The sequence below is a fragment of the Oncorhynchus gorbuscha genome, linkage group LG07 (assembly GCF_021184085.1).
Source record: "Oncorhynchus gorbuscha isolate QuinsamMale2020 ecotype Even-year linkage group LG07, OgorEven_v1.0, whole genome shotgun sequence".
NCBI classification, from domain to species: Eukaryota; Metazoa; Chordata; class Actinopteri; order Salmoniformes; family Salmonidae; genus Oncorhynchus; species Oncorhynchus gorbuscha.
The window spans coordinates 5,187,998-5,201,458 of NC_060179.1; the positions used below are offsets into that span (position 1 = coordinate 5,187,998).

The 13,461-nt window shown below is 43.7% G+C and overlaps 1 protein-coding gene across 1 annotated transcript in view; it reads left to right on the plus strand.

Annotated features, from left to right (window-relative positions):
- Nucleotides 1-13,461, plus strand: part of LOC124039450 (transient receptor potential cation channel subfamily A member 1-like) — a 102,663-nt gene that overhangs the window by 30,305 nt on the left and 58,897 nt on the right. The window contains exons 6-8 of the mRNA XM_046355419.1: nucleotides 860-968; nucleotides 9,994-10,139; nucleotides 12,475-12,611. Of these exons, the coding sequence (XP_046211375.1) occupies nucleotides 860-968; nucleotides 9,994-10,139; nucleotides 12,475-12,611 (392 nt within the window). The remainder of the gene's footprint in view (nucleotides 1-859; nucleotides 969-9,993; nucleotides 10,140-12,474; nucleotides 12,612-13,461) is intronic.

A 13,461-nucleotide genomic window follows, 5' to 3' on the forward strand; every position in this document is an offset into this window, starting at 1 on the left:
CACTGCCTCTTCCTCCTAAAGCATCTCTGTATGTGTTCTCTGTCCAAATCACTGCCTCTTCCTCCTAAAGCATCTCTGTATGTGTTCTCTGTCCAAATCACTGCCTCTTCCTCCTAAAGCATCTCTGTATGTGTTCTCTGTCCAAATCAAAGCATCTCTGTATGTGTTCTCTGTCTTCCTCTTCCTCCTAAAGCATCTCTGTATGTGTTCTCTGTCCAAATCACTGCCTCTTCCTCCTAAAGCATCTCTGTATGTGTTCTCTGTCCAAATCACTGCCTCTTCCTCCTAAAGCATCTCTGTATGTGTTCTCTGTCCAAATCACTGCCTCTTCCTCCTAAAGCATCTCTGTATGTGTTCTCTGTCCAAATCACTGCCTCTTCCTCCTAAAGCATCTCTGTACGTGTTCTCTGTCCAAATCACTGCCTCTTCCTCCTAAAGCATCTCTGTACGTGTTCTCTGTCCAAATCACTGCCTCTTCCTCCTAAAGCATCTCTGTATGTGTTCTCTGTCCAAATCACTGCCTCTTCCTCCTAAAGCATCTCTGTATGTGTTCTCTGTCCAAATCACTGCCTCTTCCTCCTAAAGCATCTCTGTACGTGTTCTCTGTCCAAATCACTGCCTCTTCCTCCTAAAGCATCTCTGTACGTGTTCTCTGTCCAAATCACTGCCTCTTCCTCCTAAAGCATCTCTGTACGTGTTCTCTGTCCAAATCACTGCCTCTTCCTCCTAAAGCATCTCTGTATGTGTTCTCTGTCCAAATCACTGCCTCTTCCTCCTAAAGCATCTCTGTACGTGTTCTCTGTCCAAATCACTGCCTCTTCCTCCTAAAGCATCTCTGTACGTGTTCTCTGTCCTGTAGCTGAAGCACGGGGCACGGCTATGTAGTCAGAACAAGCTAGGCCACTTCGCCATCCACACAGCTGCCTTCGCAGGCGCTAAGAAAGCCATGGAGGTCATCCTCAAAGCTGGTACGTCTTTACCATGACAACAATAAAGGACTGCATTTACTTTTCCGTTTTCTATGGGTCCTGTTAACTGATAATCATAAAGTATCTGTAAAATGTTTGTGTCCCCTCCCCCCTCCCCACTATTACCATTGTATAGTTACCATCTTTTTCATCTATTTTATCTTGATTTGACCTTTTAATTGTTTTATTTCACCTTTATTTAACCAGGTAGGCTAGTTAAGAACACCTTTATTTAACCAGGTAGGCTAGTTGAGAACACCTTTATTTAACCAGGTAGGCTAGTTGAGAACACCTTTATTTAACCAGGTAGGCTTGTTGAGAACACCTTTATTTAACCAGGTAGGCAAGTTGAGAACAAGTTCTCATTTACAATTGCGACCTGGCCAAGATAAAGCAAAGCAGTTCGACAGATACAACGACACAGAGTTACACATGGAGTAAAACAAACATACAGCCAATAATACAGTATAAACAAGTCTATATACGATGTGAACAAATGAGGTGAGATAAGGGAGGTAAAGGCAAAAAAAGGCCATGGTGGCAAAGTAAATACAATATAGCAAGTAAAATACTGGAATGGTAGTTTTGCAGTGGAAGAATGTGCAAAGTAGAAATAAAAATAATGGGGTGCAAAGGAGCAAAATAAATAAATAATTAAAATAAATACAGTAGGGAAAGAGGTAGTTGTTTGGCCTAAATTATAGGTGGGCTATGGACAGGTGCAGTAATCTGTGAGCTACTCTGACAGCTGGTGCTTAAAGCTAGTGAGGGAGATAAGTGCTTCCAATTTCAGAGATTTTTGTAGTTCGTTCCAGTCATTGGCAGCAGAGAACTGGAAGGAGAGGCAGCCAAAGAAAGAATTGGTTTTGGGGGTGACCAGAGAGATATACCTGCTGGAGCGTGTGCTTCGGGTGGGTGATGCTATGGTGACCAGCGAGCTGAGATAAGGGGGGACTTTACCTAGCAGGGTCTTGTAGATGACATGGAGCCAGTGGGTTTGGTGACGAGTATGAAGCGAGGGCCAGCCAACGAGAGCGTACAGGTCGCAATGGTGGGTAGTATATGGGGCTTTGGTGACAAAACGGATTGCACTGTGATAGACTGCATTCAATTTGTTGAGTAGGGTATTGGAGGCTATTTTGGAAATGACATCGCCAAAGTCGAGGATTGGTAGGATGGTCAGTTTTACAAGGCTATGTTTGGCAGCATGAGTGAAGGATGCTTTGTTGCGAAATAGGAAGCCAATTCTAGATTTAACTTTGGATTGGAGATGTTTGATGTGGGTCTGGAAGGAGAGTTTACAGTCTAACCAGACACCTAGGTATTTGTAGTTGTCGACGTATTCTAAGTCAGAGCCGTCCAGAGTAGTGATGTTGGACAGGCGGGCAGGTGCAGGCAGCGATCGGTTGAAGAGCATGCATTTAGTTTTACTTGTATTTAAGAGCAATTGGAGGCCACGGAAGGAGAGTTGTATGGCATTGAAGCTTCCCTGGAGGGTTGTGAGGGTTGTGAACACAGTGTCCAAAGAAGGGCCAGAAGTATACAGAATGGTGTCGTCTGCGTAGAGGTGGATCAGAGACTCACCAGCAGCAAGAGCGACATAATTGATGTATACAGAGAAGAGAGTCGGTCCAAGAATTGAACCCTCTGGCACCCCCATAGAGACTGCCAGAGGTCCGGACAGCAGACCCTCCAATTTGACACACTGAACTCTATCAGAGAAGCCAAGGCTGTCGAGTCTGCCGATGAGGATGTGGTGATTGACGGAGTCGAAAGCCTTGGCCAGATCAATGAATACGGCTGCACAGTAATCTTTCTTATCGATGGCGGTTAAGATATCATTTAGGACCTTGAGCGTGGCTGAGGTGCACCCATGACCAGCTCTGAAACCAGATTGCATAGCGGAGAAGGTACGGTGGGATTCGAAATGGTCGGTAATCTGTTTGTTGACTTGGCTTTCAAAGACCTTTTTAAGGCAACAGGGTAGGATAGATATAGGTCTGTAGCAGTTTGGGTCAAGAGTGTCCTCTCCCTTTGAAGAGGGGGATGAATGCGGCAGCTTTCCCAATCTTGGGGGATCTTAGGCGATACAAAAGAGAGGTTGAACAGGCTAGTAATAGGGCTTGCAACAATTGTGGCGGATAGTTTTAGAAAGAGAGGGTCCAGATTGTCTAGCTCAGGAAATCTGACTGGGTATCCAGGGGCGTAATGCACACCAAAAGTCTGAGGGGAAACAAAGTACATGAGGATAGCTGGTAGTCCGTAGGGGTGTTAGCCCCTCCCTGTTTGGAAAGAACCAACGCTAAGCCCTTCCTCTGTCAATCAAAAATTTTCCCAGGGTCTGCAAAACCGCAGCATTCAAATGAGGCTGCAATGAAATCTAATGGGACTGTAGTGACTGTGTTGGCATAAAAACCCGGGATGTAAATTACGTTTCTATTCAAGCGTTGATTGATAATGGACCAATAGTATCGGAGAAAAGTTTAACAAAATGACTTCTCTGACGCTGGACGTGCCACGACGTAATTTACGCATTACGCAACTCATCTAATACCATACAGTCTCTATCCACCTAGCGCCTCTCTCTCAGATTAAAAACAAGAAATGATCAATGCTGAGTGTAATGGGGAGTGTAAAGTTAATTACTTGTGAGTTCATCAATAGTTAATTCAATCAATAGTTCATTTGTCACGTAATCACTGCAAGCCATCATTAATCTCTAAAGCCGTTACAGTCGCTGTTTACTTCTGAAGATAACTTCAGCGCTGCCTGAAATAACTTGATTCAAATTCCACACGAACCTTCAAATGGGTATGTAATGACACATTCTAGAAACACTTTATCGTGTTTTATTGACATTTTAGAGGTTATGAGTTGGACAAATCGTGTGAATAAAAGCTGTTTCCCCGCACAACATATCTCCTCCTTTCACTCTCACTCAGTAGGTTTTTAAAAAGACCCGACGGAGTTCCATTGCCGCCTTCAGTCATGTAGAGACGGGCAGCATCAAGGTTTCACCATAGATTTTGCTGGAAAGGGGAGAAATTGTGCTTTACAATGGTATTCATATTACAGTTGATCTGGAAGTATTACATTTTGAACACTCAGTATATACTGCATAGACTACATGATCAAAATAACATCTCATTCCAAAATCATAGGCATTAATATGGAGTTGGTCTCCCCTTTGCTGCTACAACAGCCGCCATTCTTCTGGGAAGGCTTTCCACTAGATGTTGGAACATTGCTGCTATAACAGCTTCCACTCTTCTGGGAAGGCTTTCCACTAGATGTTGGAACATTGGAACATTGCTGTGGAGGACTTGATTCTATTCAGCCTCAAGAGCATTAGTGAGGTCAGGCAATGATGTTGGGCGATTAGGCCTGGCTCACAGTCAGCGTTCCAATTCATCCCAAAGGTGTTCGATAGAGTTAAGGTCAAGGCTCTGTGCAGGCCAGTCAAGTTCTTCCACACCAATCTCAACAAAACATTTCTGTATGGACCTCTCTTTGTGCATGGGGGCATTGTCATGCTGAAATAGGAAAGGGCCTTCCCAAACTATTGCCACAAAGCTGGTAGCACAGAATCATCTGGAATGTCATTGTATTCTGTAGCATTACAAGTTCCTTTCACTGGAACTAAGGGGCCTAGCCCAAACCATGAAAAAAAGCCCCAGACCATTATTCCTCCTCCACCAAACTTCACACTTGACACTACGCATCTCTACATCCGCCAAACCCAGATTTATCCGTCTGAATGCCAGATGGTGAAGCGTAATTGATCACTCCAGAGAATTTCCACTGCTCCGGAGTCCAATGGAGGCGAGCTTTACACCACTCCAGCCGTAGCTTGGCATTGTGCATGGTGATCTTAGACTTGTGTGCGGCTGCTTGGCCATGGAAACCCATTTCATGAAGCTCCTGACGAACAGCTGTTGTGCTGACTGACGTTGCTTCCAGAGGCAGTTTGGAACACGGTAGTGAGTGTTGCAATCAAGGACAGGGGATTTTTATGTGCAATGCGCTCCTGCATTCGACAGTGACATTTTGTGAACTTATGTGGCCTACCACTTCGTGGCTAAGCCGTTGTTGCCCCTAGACGTTTCTACTTCACAATAACAACACTTACAGTTGACTGGGGCAGTTCTAGCAGGGCAGAGATTTGACAATCTGATGAAAAGTGGCATCCTATGACGCTGCAACTTTGAAAGTCACTGAGCTCTTCCATTCTACTGCAATGTTTGTCAATGGAGATTGCATGGCTGTGTGCTCAATTTTTTTTTATACACTGGTCAGCAACGGGTGTGGCTGAAATATACAAAACTTCTAATTTGAAGGGGTATCTACATACTTTGATATTGTATCAATGTATACCACTACAGCTGCTAAACACAGAGGAGATGCAGGTGCAGATGCAGGTTTGAATGAATTTAGCTCTATGGTGTCTTCTTCGAGGATATACATTTTAGCTCACCAGCATCTAAAACACTTGGTTTGGAATGTAATTATATGCTAACATGGCTAGTATCTAACGTTATCCAGCTGGAACCAGCTACATAGCACAGATTCTCCATATGACGTCGAGAAGCAGTGCATTGTGGGTAGTTCCGAAGATATCTGGATATATGTTATTAAATAGGTTAATAGTTTGAGGTAACCAGATCATAACTAGAACTAAGTTACTAAGTCTTTGACTACACTGTGTTGTTACTTTGGTGAGTAAAACTCATGCTCCCTACCCTTTAACTCATAAAACTCATGCTCCCTACCCTTTAACTCATAAAACTCATGCTCCCTACCCTTTAACTCATAAAACTCATGCTCCCTACCCTTTAACTCATAAAACTCATGCTCCCTACCCTTTAACTCATAAAACTCATGCTCCCTACCCTTTAACTCATAAAACTCATGCTCCCTACCCTTTAACTCATAAAAATCATGCTCCCTACCCTTTAACTCATAAAACTCATGCTCCCTACCCTTTAACTCTACAACCTTTAAAAAAAAGCGTTTCTCTCCGCTGTCAAGAAGGGGGACCGCTAGAATGTTTTGCTTTCAAGGTGGGGGACATTTTTGTTGTTGTTTAGGACCCTGAAAAGCCATCTATGACGACATGTGTGGGTATGGATGTAGGTGTGCAGATCCGTGAGCCACTGCAGCCCCCCTTGATGAAGTCAGACTTTTTTGTGGCCCCCCCACACCCCCATCAACGCTGTCCATCTTTGCACTGACTTATACACACACGGTGGCCATTTTGTGTCAGAATGGTCAACCAGAGACCACGTCACGGATTCACTGTTTACCCAACCTGTTTACTCATCGTCATAACAGGACACTGGATGTGTTTATTCCAACAGCTAAATATTTTTGAAGGTTCTGTCGTTGTCAGATTTGGACCAAATGAGAATTCACATTCTTAAGGCCAGGCCTAGCCAGATGTCCACAGATGGCATGACTAAGGGGGAATGAGTTGAGTTAGAAGACTCAGATGTTCCTCCACTTGTCATCCTAGTTTCCATTAAACTGAAAGGAAACAAAGTTATTAACTTGAAATGCAACTTAGTGTATCTACTGTAAACAGAACAGCTTTCCATGTAGTGTCTGGCCTCAACTGAACAGCTTTTCATGTAGTGTCTGGCCTCAACTGAACAGCTTTTCATTAAGTGTCTGGTCTCAACAGAACAGATTTCATTAAGTGTCTGGCCTCAACAGAACAGCTTTCCATGTAGAGTCTGGCCTCAAGAGAACAGCTTTTCATTAAGTGTCTGGCCTCAACAGAACAGCTTTCCATGTAGAGTCTGGCCTCAACAGAACAGCTTTTCATTAAGTGTCTGGTCTCAACAGAACAGCTTTCATGAAGTGTCTGGCCTCAACAGAACAGCTTTTCATTAAGTGTCTGGTCTCAACAGAACAGCTTTCATGAAGTGTCTGGCCTCAACTGAACAGCTTTCCATGTAGTGTCTGGCCTCAACTGAACAGCTTTTCATTAAGTGTCTGGTCTCAACAGAACAGCTTTTCATGTAGTGTCTGGCCTCAACAGAACAGCTTTTCATGTAGTGTCTGGCCTCAACAGAACAGCTTTTCATGTAGAGTCTGGCCTCAACAGAACAGCTTTTCATTAAGTGTCTGGTCTCAACAGAACAGCTTTCATGAAGTGTCTGGCCTCAACAGAACAGCTTTTCATTAAGTGTCTGGTCTCAACAGAACAGCTTTCATGAAGTGTCTGGCCTCAACTGAACAGCTTTCCATGTAGTGTCTGGCCTCAACTGAACAGCTTTTCATTAAGTGTCTGGTCTCAACAGAACAGCTTTTCATGTAGTGTCTGGCCTCAACAGAACAGCTTTTCATTAAGTGTCTGGTCTCAACAGAACAGCTTTTCATGTAGTGTCTGGCCTCAACAGAACAGCTTTTCATGTAGTGTCTGGTCTCAACAGAACAGATTTCATTAAGTGTCTGGCCTCAACAGAACAGATTTCATTAAGTGTCTGGCCTCAACAGAACAGCTTTCCATGTAGAGTCTGGCCTCAACAGAACAGCTTTCCATGTAGAGTCTGGTCTCAAGAGAAGAACCAAGAGAAGGACGTTAACAACATTTAATGATCCCTACGTTAACAACATTTAATGAGCCCTACGTTAACAACATTTAATGATCCCTACGTTAACAACATTTCATGAGCCCTACGTTAACAACATTTAATGAGCCCTACGTTAACAACATTTAATGAGCCCTACGTTAACAACATTTAATGAGCCCTACGTTAAAAACATTTAATTAGCACCAAGCCCAAAAAGCCAAAATGATTATTCCATTATTAAAGCCCCTAGATGTGCCTAGTTATATACTTTCATACTGTTTATGGCCTGGATATACTGCACAACGTTCAAACCGTGATAGAACAGATGAGAACATGTGATTCTGGTGCAGCACATGCTGCCGACAAAGCGAACTTGATTTGAAAAAGCCATATCTCAGACTGGCCAATTAAACTAAAAGATTAAGATGGGCAAAGGACAGAGGAACTCTGCCGAGAAGGCCAGCATCCCGGAGTTGCCTCTCTTCACTGTTGACGTTGAGACTGGACAGAGGAACTCTGCCTAGAAGGCCAGTATCCCGGACTTGCCTCTCTTCACTGTTGACGTTGAGACTGGACAGAGGAACTCTGCCTAGAAGGCCAGTATCCCGGAGTTGCCTCTCTTCACTGTTGACTTTGAGACTGGTGTTTTGCGGGTAGTTTTTAATGAAGCTGCCAGTTGAGGACTTGTGATGCATCTGTTTCTCAAACTAGACATTCTAATGTACTTGTCCTCTTGCTCAGTTGTGCACCGGGGCCTCCCACTCCTCTTTCTATTCTGGTTAGAGCCAGTTCTGTGAGGGAGTAGTACACAACGTTGTACGAGATCTTCAGTTTCTTGGCAATTTCTCACATGGAATAGCCTTCATTTCTCAGAACAAGAATCGATTGACGAGTTTCAGGAGAAAGTTCTTTGTTTCTGGCCATTTTGATCCTGTAGTCGAACCCACAAAGGCTGATGCTCCAGATACTCAACTAGTCTAAAGGCCAGTTTTATTGCTTCTTTAATCAGGACAACAGTTTTCAGCTGTGCTAACATAATTGCAAAAGGTATTTCTAATGATCAATTAGCCTTTTAAAATGATAAACTTGGATTAGCTAACACAACGTCCCATTGGAACACAGTAGTGATGGTTGCTGATAATGGGCCTCTATACACTTATGTAAATATATGCCATAAAATATTTTATGAAATACAATTTTCCAGCTACAACAGTCATTTACAACATTAACAATGTCTACACTGTATTTCTGATCAATTTGATGTTATTCTAATGGGCTTTTCTTTCAAAAACAAGGACATTTCTAAGTGACCTCAAACTTTTGAACAGTAGTGTTTATATATATCATATATACGGTCTAATATGTGTTTTGAATTAGTCATCCCCTTAGAAAGCACAGTCCATTTCATTGTGTTATGCTTTGAAACAACATCCACAATGACCATGTTTTACACTTAGCTTCTGTTGTTGAACTTCTTTCTTCGAATTGACCAATCACAGTGAGGTGAGTTTTAAAAGCCTGATTCTGTTTTGGTGATGTGTTTTTGATGTGATTTTCAATGCATTTGCGTTGATGTCAGAGTGGCTAGAGGGACAGTAGAGCCCTGAGTACCAGGACATAAGGACCTGATGGAGGGACAATAGAGCCCTGAGTACCAGGCCATTAGGACCTTGATGGAGGGACAGTAGAGCCCTGAGTACCAGGCCATAAGGACCTGATGGAGGGACAGTAGAGCCCTGAGTACCAGGCCATTAGGACGTGATGGAGGGACAATAGAGCCCTGAGTACCAGGCCATTAGGACCTGATGGAGGGACAGTAGAGCCCTGAGTACCAGGCCATAAGGACCTGATGGAGAGACAGTAGAGCCCTGAGTACCAGGCCATAAGGACCTGATGGAGGGACAGTAGAGCCCTGAGTACCAGGCCATAAGGACCTGATGGAGGGACAGTAGAGCCCTGAGTACCAGGCCATTAGGACGTGATGGAGGGACAATAGAGCCCTGAGTACCAGGCCATAAGGAGCTGATGGAGGGACAGTAGAGCCCTGAGTACCAGGCCATTAGGACCTGATGGAGGGACAATAGAGCCCTGAGTACCAGGCCATTAGGACCTGATGGAGAGACAATAGAGCCCTGAGTACCAGGCCGTTAGGACCTGATGGATGGACAATAGAGCCCTGAGTACCAGGCCGTTAGGACCTGATGGAGGGACAGTAGAGCCCTGAGTACCAGGCCATTAGGACCTGAGGATCGTTAGCGAGTTGGGTACTACCAACGCAAGTCCAGAGTGCATAAGACTCATGACTCATGACTCCCGGTCACCGCAACAACCCTACTATTGAGATCCACTCTTTGTGTGTGAGTTTAGTTTCAAACGCAGTGTACACACATCCACTGACTTTCAGATGCTGGGTATGAAATGTAACACTCCTGTGTTTGTGTGCTGTCCAGGAGAGGAGATGGGTCATTCCATAGAAGAACACATTAACTTCCTGGATGAGTCCTGCAGTAGTCCTCTGCACATGGCGGTCAGGGGAGGAAATGTGGACGTCATTAAGTTCTGCATCCAAAAAGGAGCTAAGATTGATCAGCAACAGGTAGGGATCATATGATTGGTTCAGAAACAGGTACATCAACATATGGGATCATATGATTGGTTCAGAATCAGGTACATCAACATATGGGATCATATGATTGGTTCAGAAACAGGTACATCAACATATGGGATCATACGATTGGTTCAGAATCAGGTACTTCAACATATGGGATCATATGATTGGTTCAGAAACAGGTACATCAACATATGGGATCATACGATTGGTTCAGAATCAGGTACTTCAACATATGGGATCATACGATTGGTTCAGAATCAGGTACATCAACATAAGGGATCATATGATTGGTTCAGACACAGGTAACATATGGGATCATACGATTGGTTCAGAAACAGGTACATCAACATATGGGATCATATGATTGGTTCAGAAACAGAGATCCTACAAATCGCTATATCTTCTGTATGCAATTCCATAGATTCCATAGATTCCATAGATTCAGCCACCATTATTTGAATAAGCATAGCGTAGCCTAATGTAATTGTCTAAGTACAGTCAATTATTATACAGGTTTCCAATGTACAGCGACCACACAGACAATCACATCAGTTTCACTTGTTTCTATCTTTTACTTTACAGTCTAGGAAATTCATTTATTCGTTCATTTAGATGAGGGGCTCATTGGACTGCACCAGAAGATCACAAGGTTAAATAAAGATCTCCTCAGGATCTTCCAGGAAAATAATATCCATTTTAGGATGTATAATCTCTACTCCCACTCTGCCGGTGTAGCAGAGTCTGGGAAGGGTTCCACCATCTGTAGGATTACTTCCCGAATGTGACGACCTCTACTTACTGTGACGACCTCTACTTACTGTGACGACCTCTACTTACTGTGACGACATCTACTTACTGTGACAACCTCTACTTACTGTGACGACCTCTACTTACTGTGACGACCTCTACTTACTGTGACGACCTCGACTTACTGTGACGACCTCGACTTACTGTACTGACCTGCACTTACTGTGACGACCTCTACTTACTGTACTGACCTGCACTTACTGTGACGACCTCTACTTACTGTGATGACCTCTACTTACTGTGATGACCTGTACTTACTGTACTGACCTTCACTTACTGTGATGACCTCTACTTACTGTGATGACCTCTACTTACTGTGACGACCTGTACTTACTGTACTGACCTTCACTTACTGTGACGACCTCTACTTACTGTACTGACCTGCACTTACTGTGACGACCTCTACTTACTGTGATGACCTCTACTTACTGTGATGACCTCTACTTACTGTGACGACCTCTACTTACTGTACTGACCTGGACTTACTGTGACGACCTCTACTTACTGTGATGACCTCTACTTACTGCACTGATCGCTACTTACTGCACTGACCTGCACTTGCTGTACTGACCTCCACTTACTGTACTGACCTGGACTTACTGTGACGACCTCTACTTACTGTGACGACCTCTACTTACTGTGACGACCTGTACTTACTGTGACGACCTGTACTTACTGTACTGACCTGTACTTACTGCACTGACCTGTACTTACTGTGACGACCTCTACTTACTGTGATGACCTCTACTTACTGCACTGACCTGCATGTACTTCACTGATCACTACTTACTGTACTGACCTCTACTTACTGCACTGATCTCCACTTACTGCAGTGACCTCTACTTACTGCACTGATCTCTACTTACTGCAGTGACCTCTACTTACTGCACTGATCTCTACTTACTGCACTGATCTCTACTTACTGCATTGACCTCTACTTACTGTACTGACCTCTACTTACTGTACTGATCTGTACTTACTGCAGTGACCTGTACTTAATGCATTGACCTCTACTTACTGCACTGACCTCTACTTACTGTACTGACCTGTACTTACTGCACTGACCTGCACTTACTGTACTGACCTGTACTTACTGCAGTGACCTGTACTTACTGCACTGACCTGTACTTACTGCACTGACCTTTACTTACTGCACTGATCTCTACTTACTGCAGTGACCTTTACTTACTGTTCCCGAAGGGCATGTGGTGTGGAGCTGAGTGGAGATATCTCTGCTCGGTTCCTGCCATGCATTCTTATGACCCATTTTACTGCAGTGACCTGTACTTACTGCAGTGGTCTAAATCAGGGTCACACACACACCGTTTCTTAATAGTCTTCAACAAATCTAATGAAATTGTATTAGTCACATGGGCCGAATACAACAGGTGAAATTCTTGCGTGTGTGTGTGCGTGCGTGCGTGTGCGTGCGTGTGTGTGTGTGTGTGTGCGTGCGTGCGTGTGCGTGTGTGTGTGTGTGTTCTCACTGTGTTTATATTGTACTGTGCTCCAGGTGGACCGGTCCACAGCTCTACATTTTGCCTGTTCCCAGGGAGCTACAGAGGCAGTTAAACTGATGCTGTCTTCTTACAGTAGAGTGGACAGCATCATTAACCTGTCTGATGGAGCCTGCCAGACACCTCTACACAGGTGGGAGAGTTTGTTCATTCATTGATTCATTTGTTCATCCAATCGTTGGTTTATCCATGAATTCCTTTGAAGGTTAAAGTCGCGAACCGATCCATCACAATAACAAATCATCGTTCTATTCTACGGCGTGACAGAACCAAACATGTTCCAGGAGTCAGGGTAACGGTTGCTCGGTGACGGTTGCTTCTATTTGAAAATGGAACATATCGGTCATATTGTAAGAACTGGGAGGAATATAGCTTGAATAATATTTGTAGAGAAAGATAGATAAGAGACGTGACCTCACAACTTGGACCTTGCCCGCGTCCCAAACTACAGCCTAGTCCCTATATAGTGCGCCGCCTTTGACCAGAGCCCGATGTTTCTAGTCCTTTGTCTCCATCACCAGTAACCACGGTAACTATCCAACAGCAGTGTGTGCTGTGTAAAGAGGAACATGGCTTGGCTACACCTGGCTAAAACCTACATCATAACTTAACTACCCTCATAAAGCAAAAGGGAATGATACTGTAGGTATAGAAAGCCTGGGATGACTGGTTTTTAATCATATTTGTGATCGTAAGGATATACCTCAGTCTCACATCCACCCTGACAGCTGTGGAATAAGAAAAGAAACAGACCCTGACACAACTTAAAAGGAACACGCTTTTTAATTTATTTTTAAAAAACCTTTTAGCTATTTAGATATATTGTGTGTACGCACGTCTTACTAATAACAGGTCAATGGGAAAATCTGAACCTCATTATTTTCATGACTTCAATTCAGATCCAAATGAAGAAAAATATCTAAATAATTCAGTAGTGTAGTTCATACAACAAGATATAGAATCGGTAGAATCTAAAAATTCTA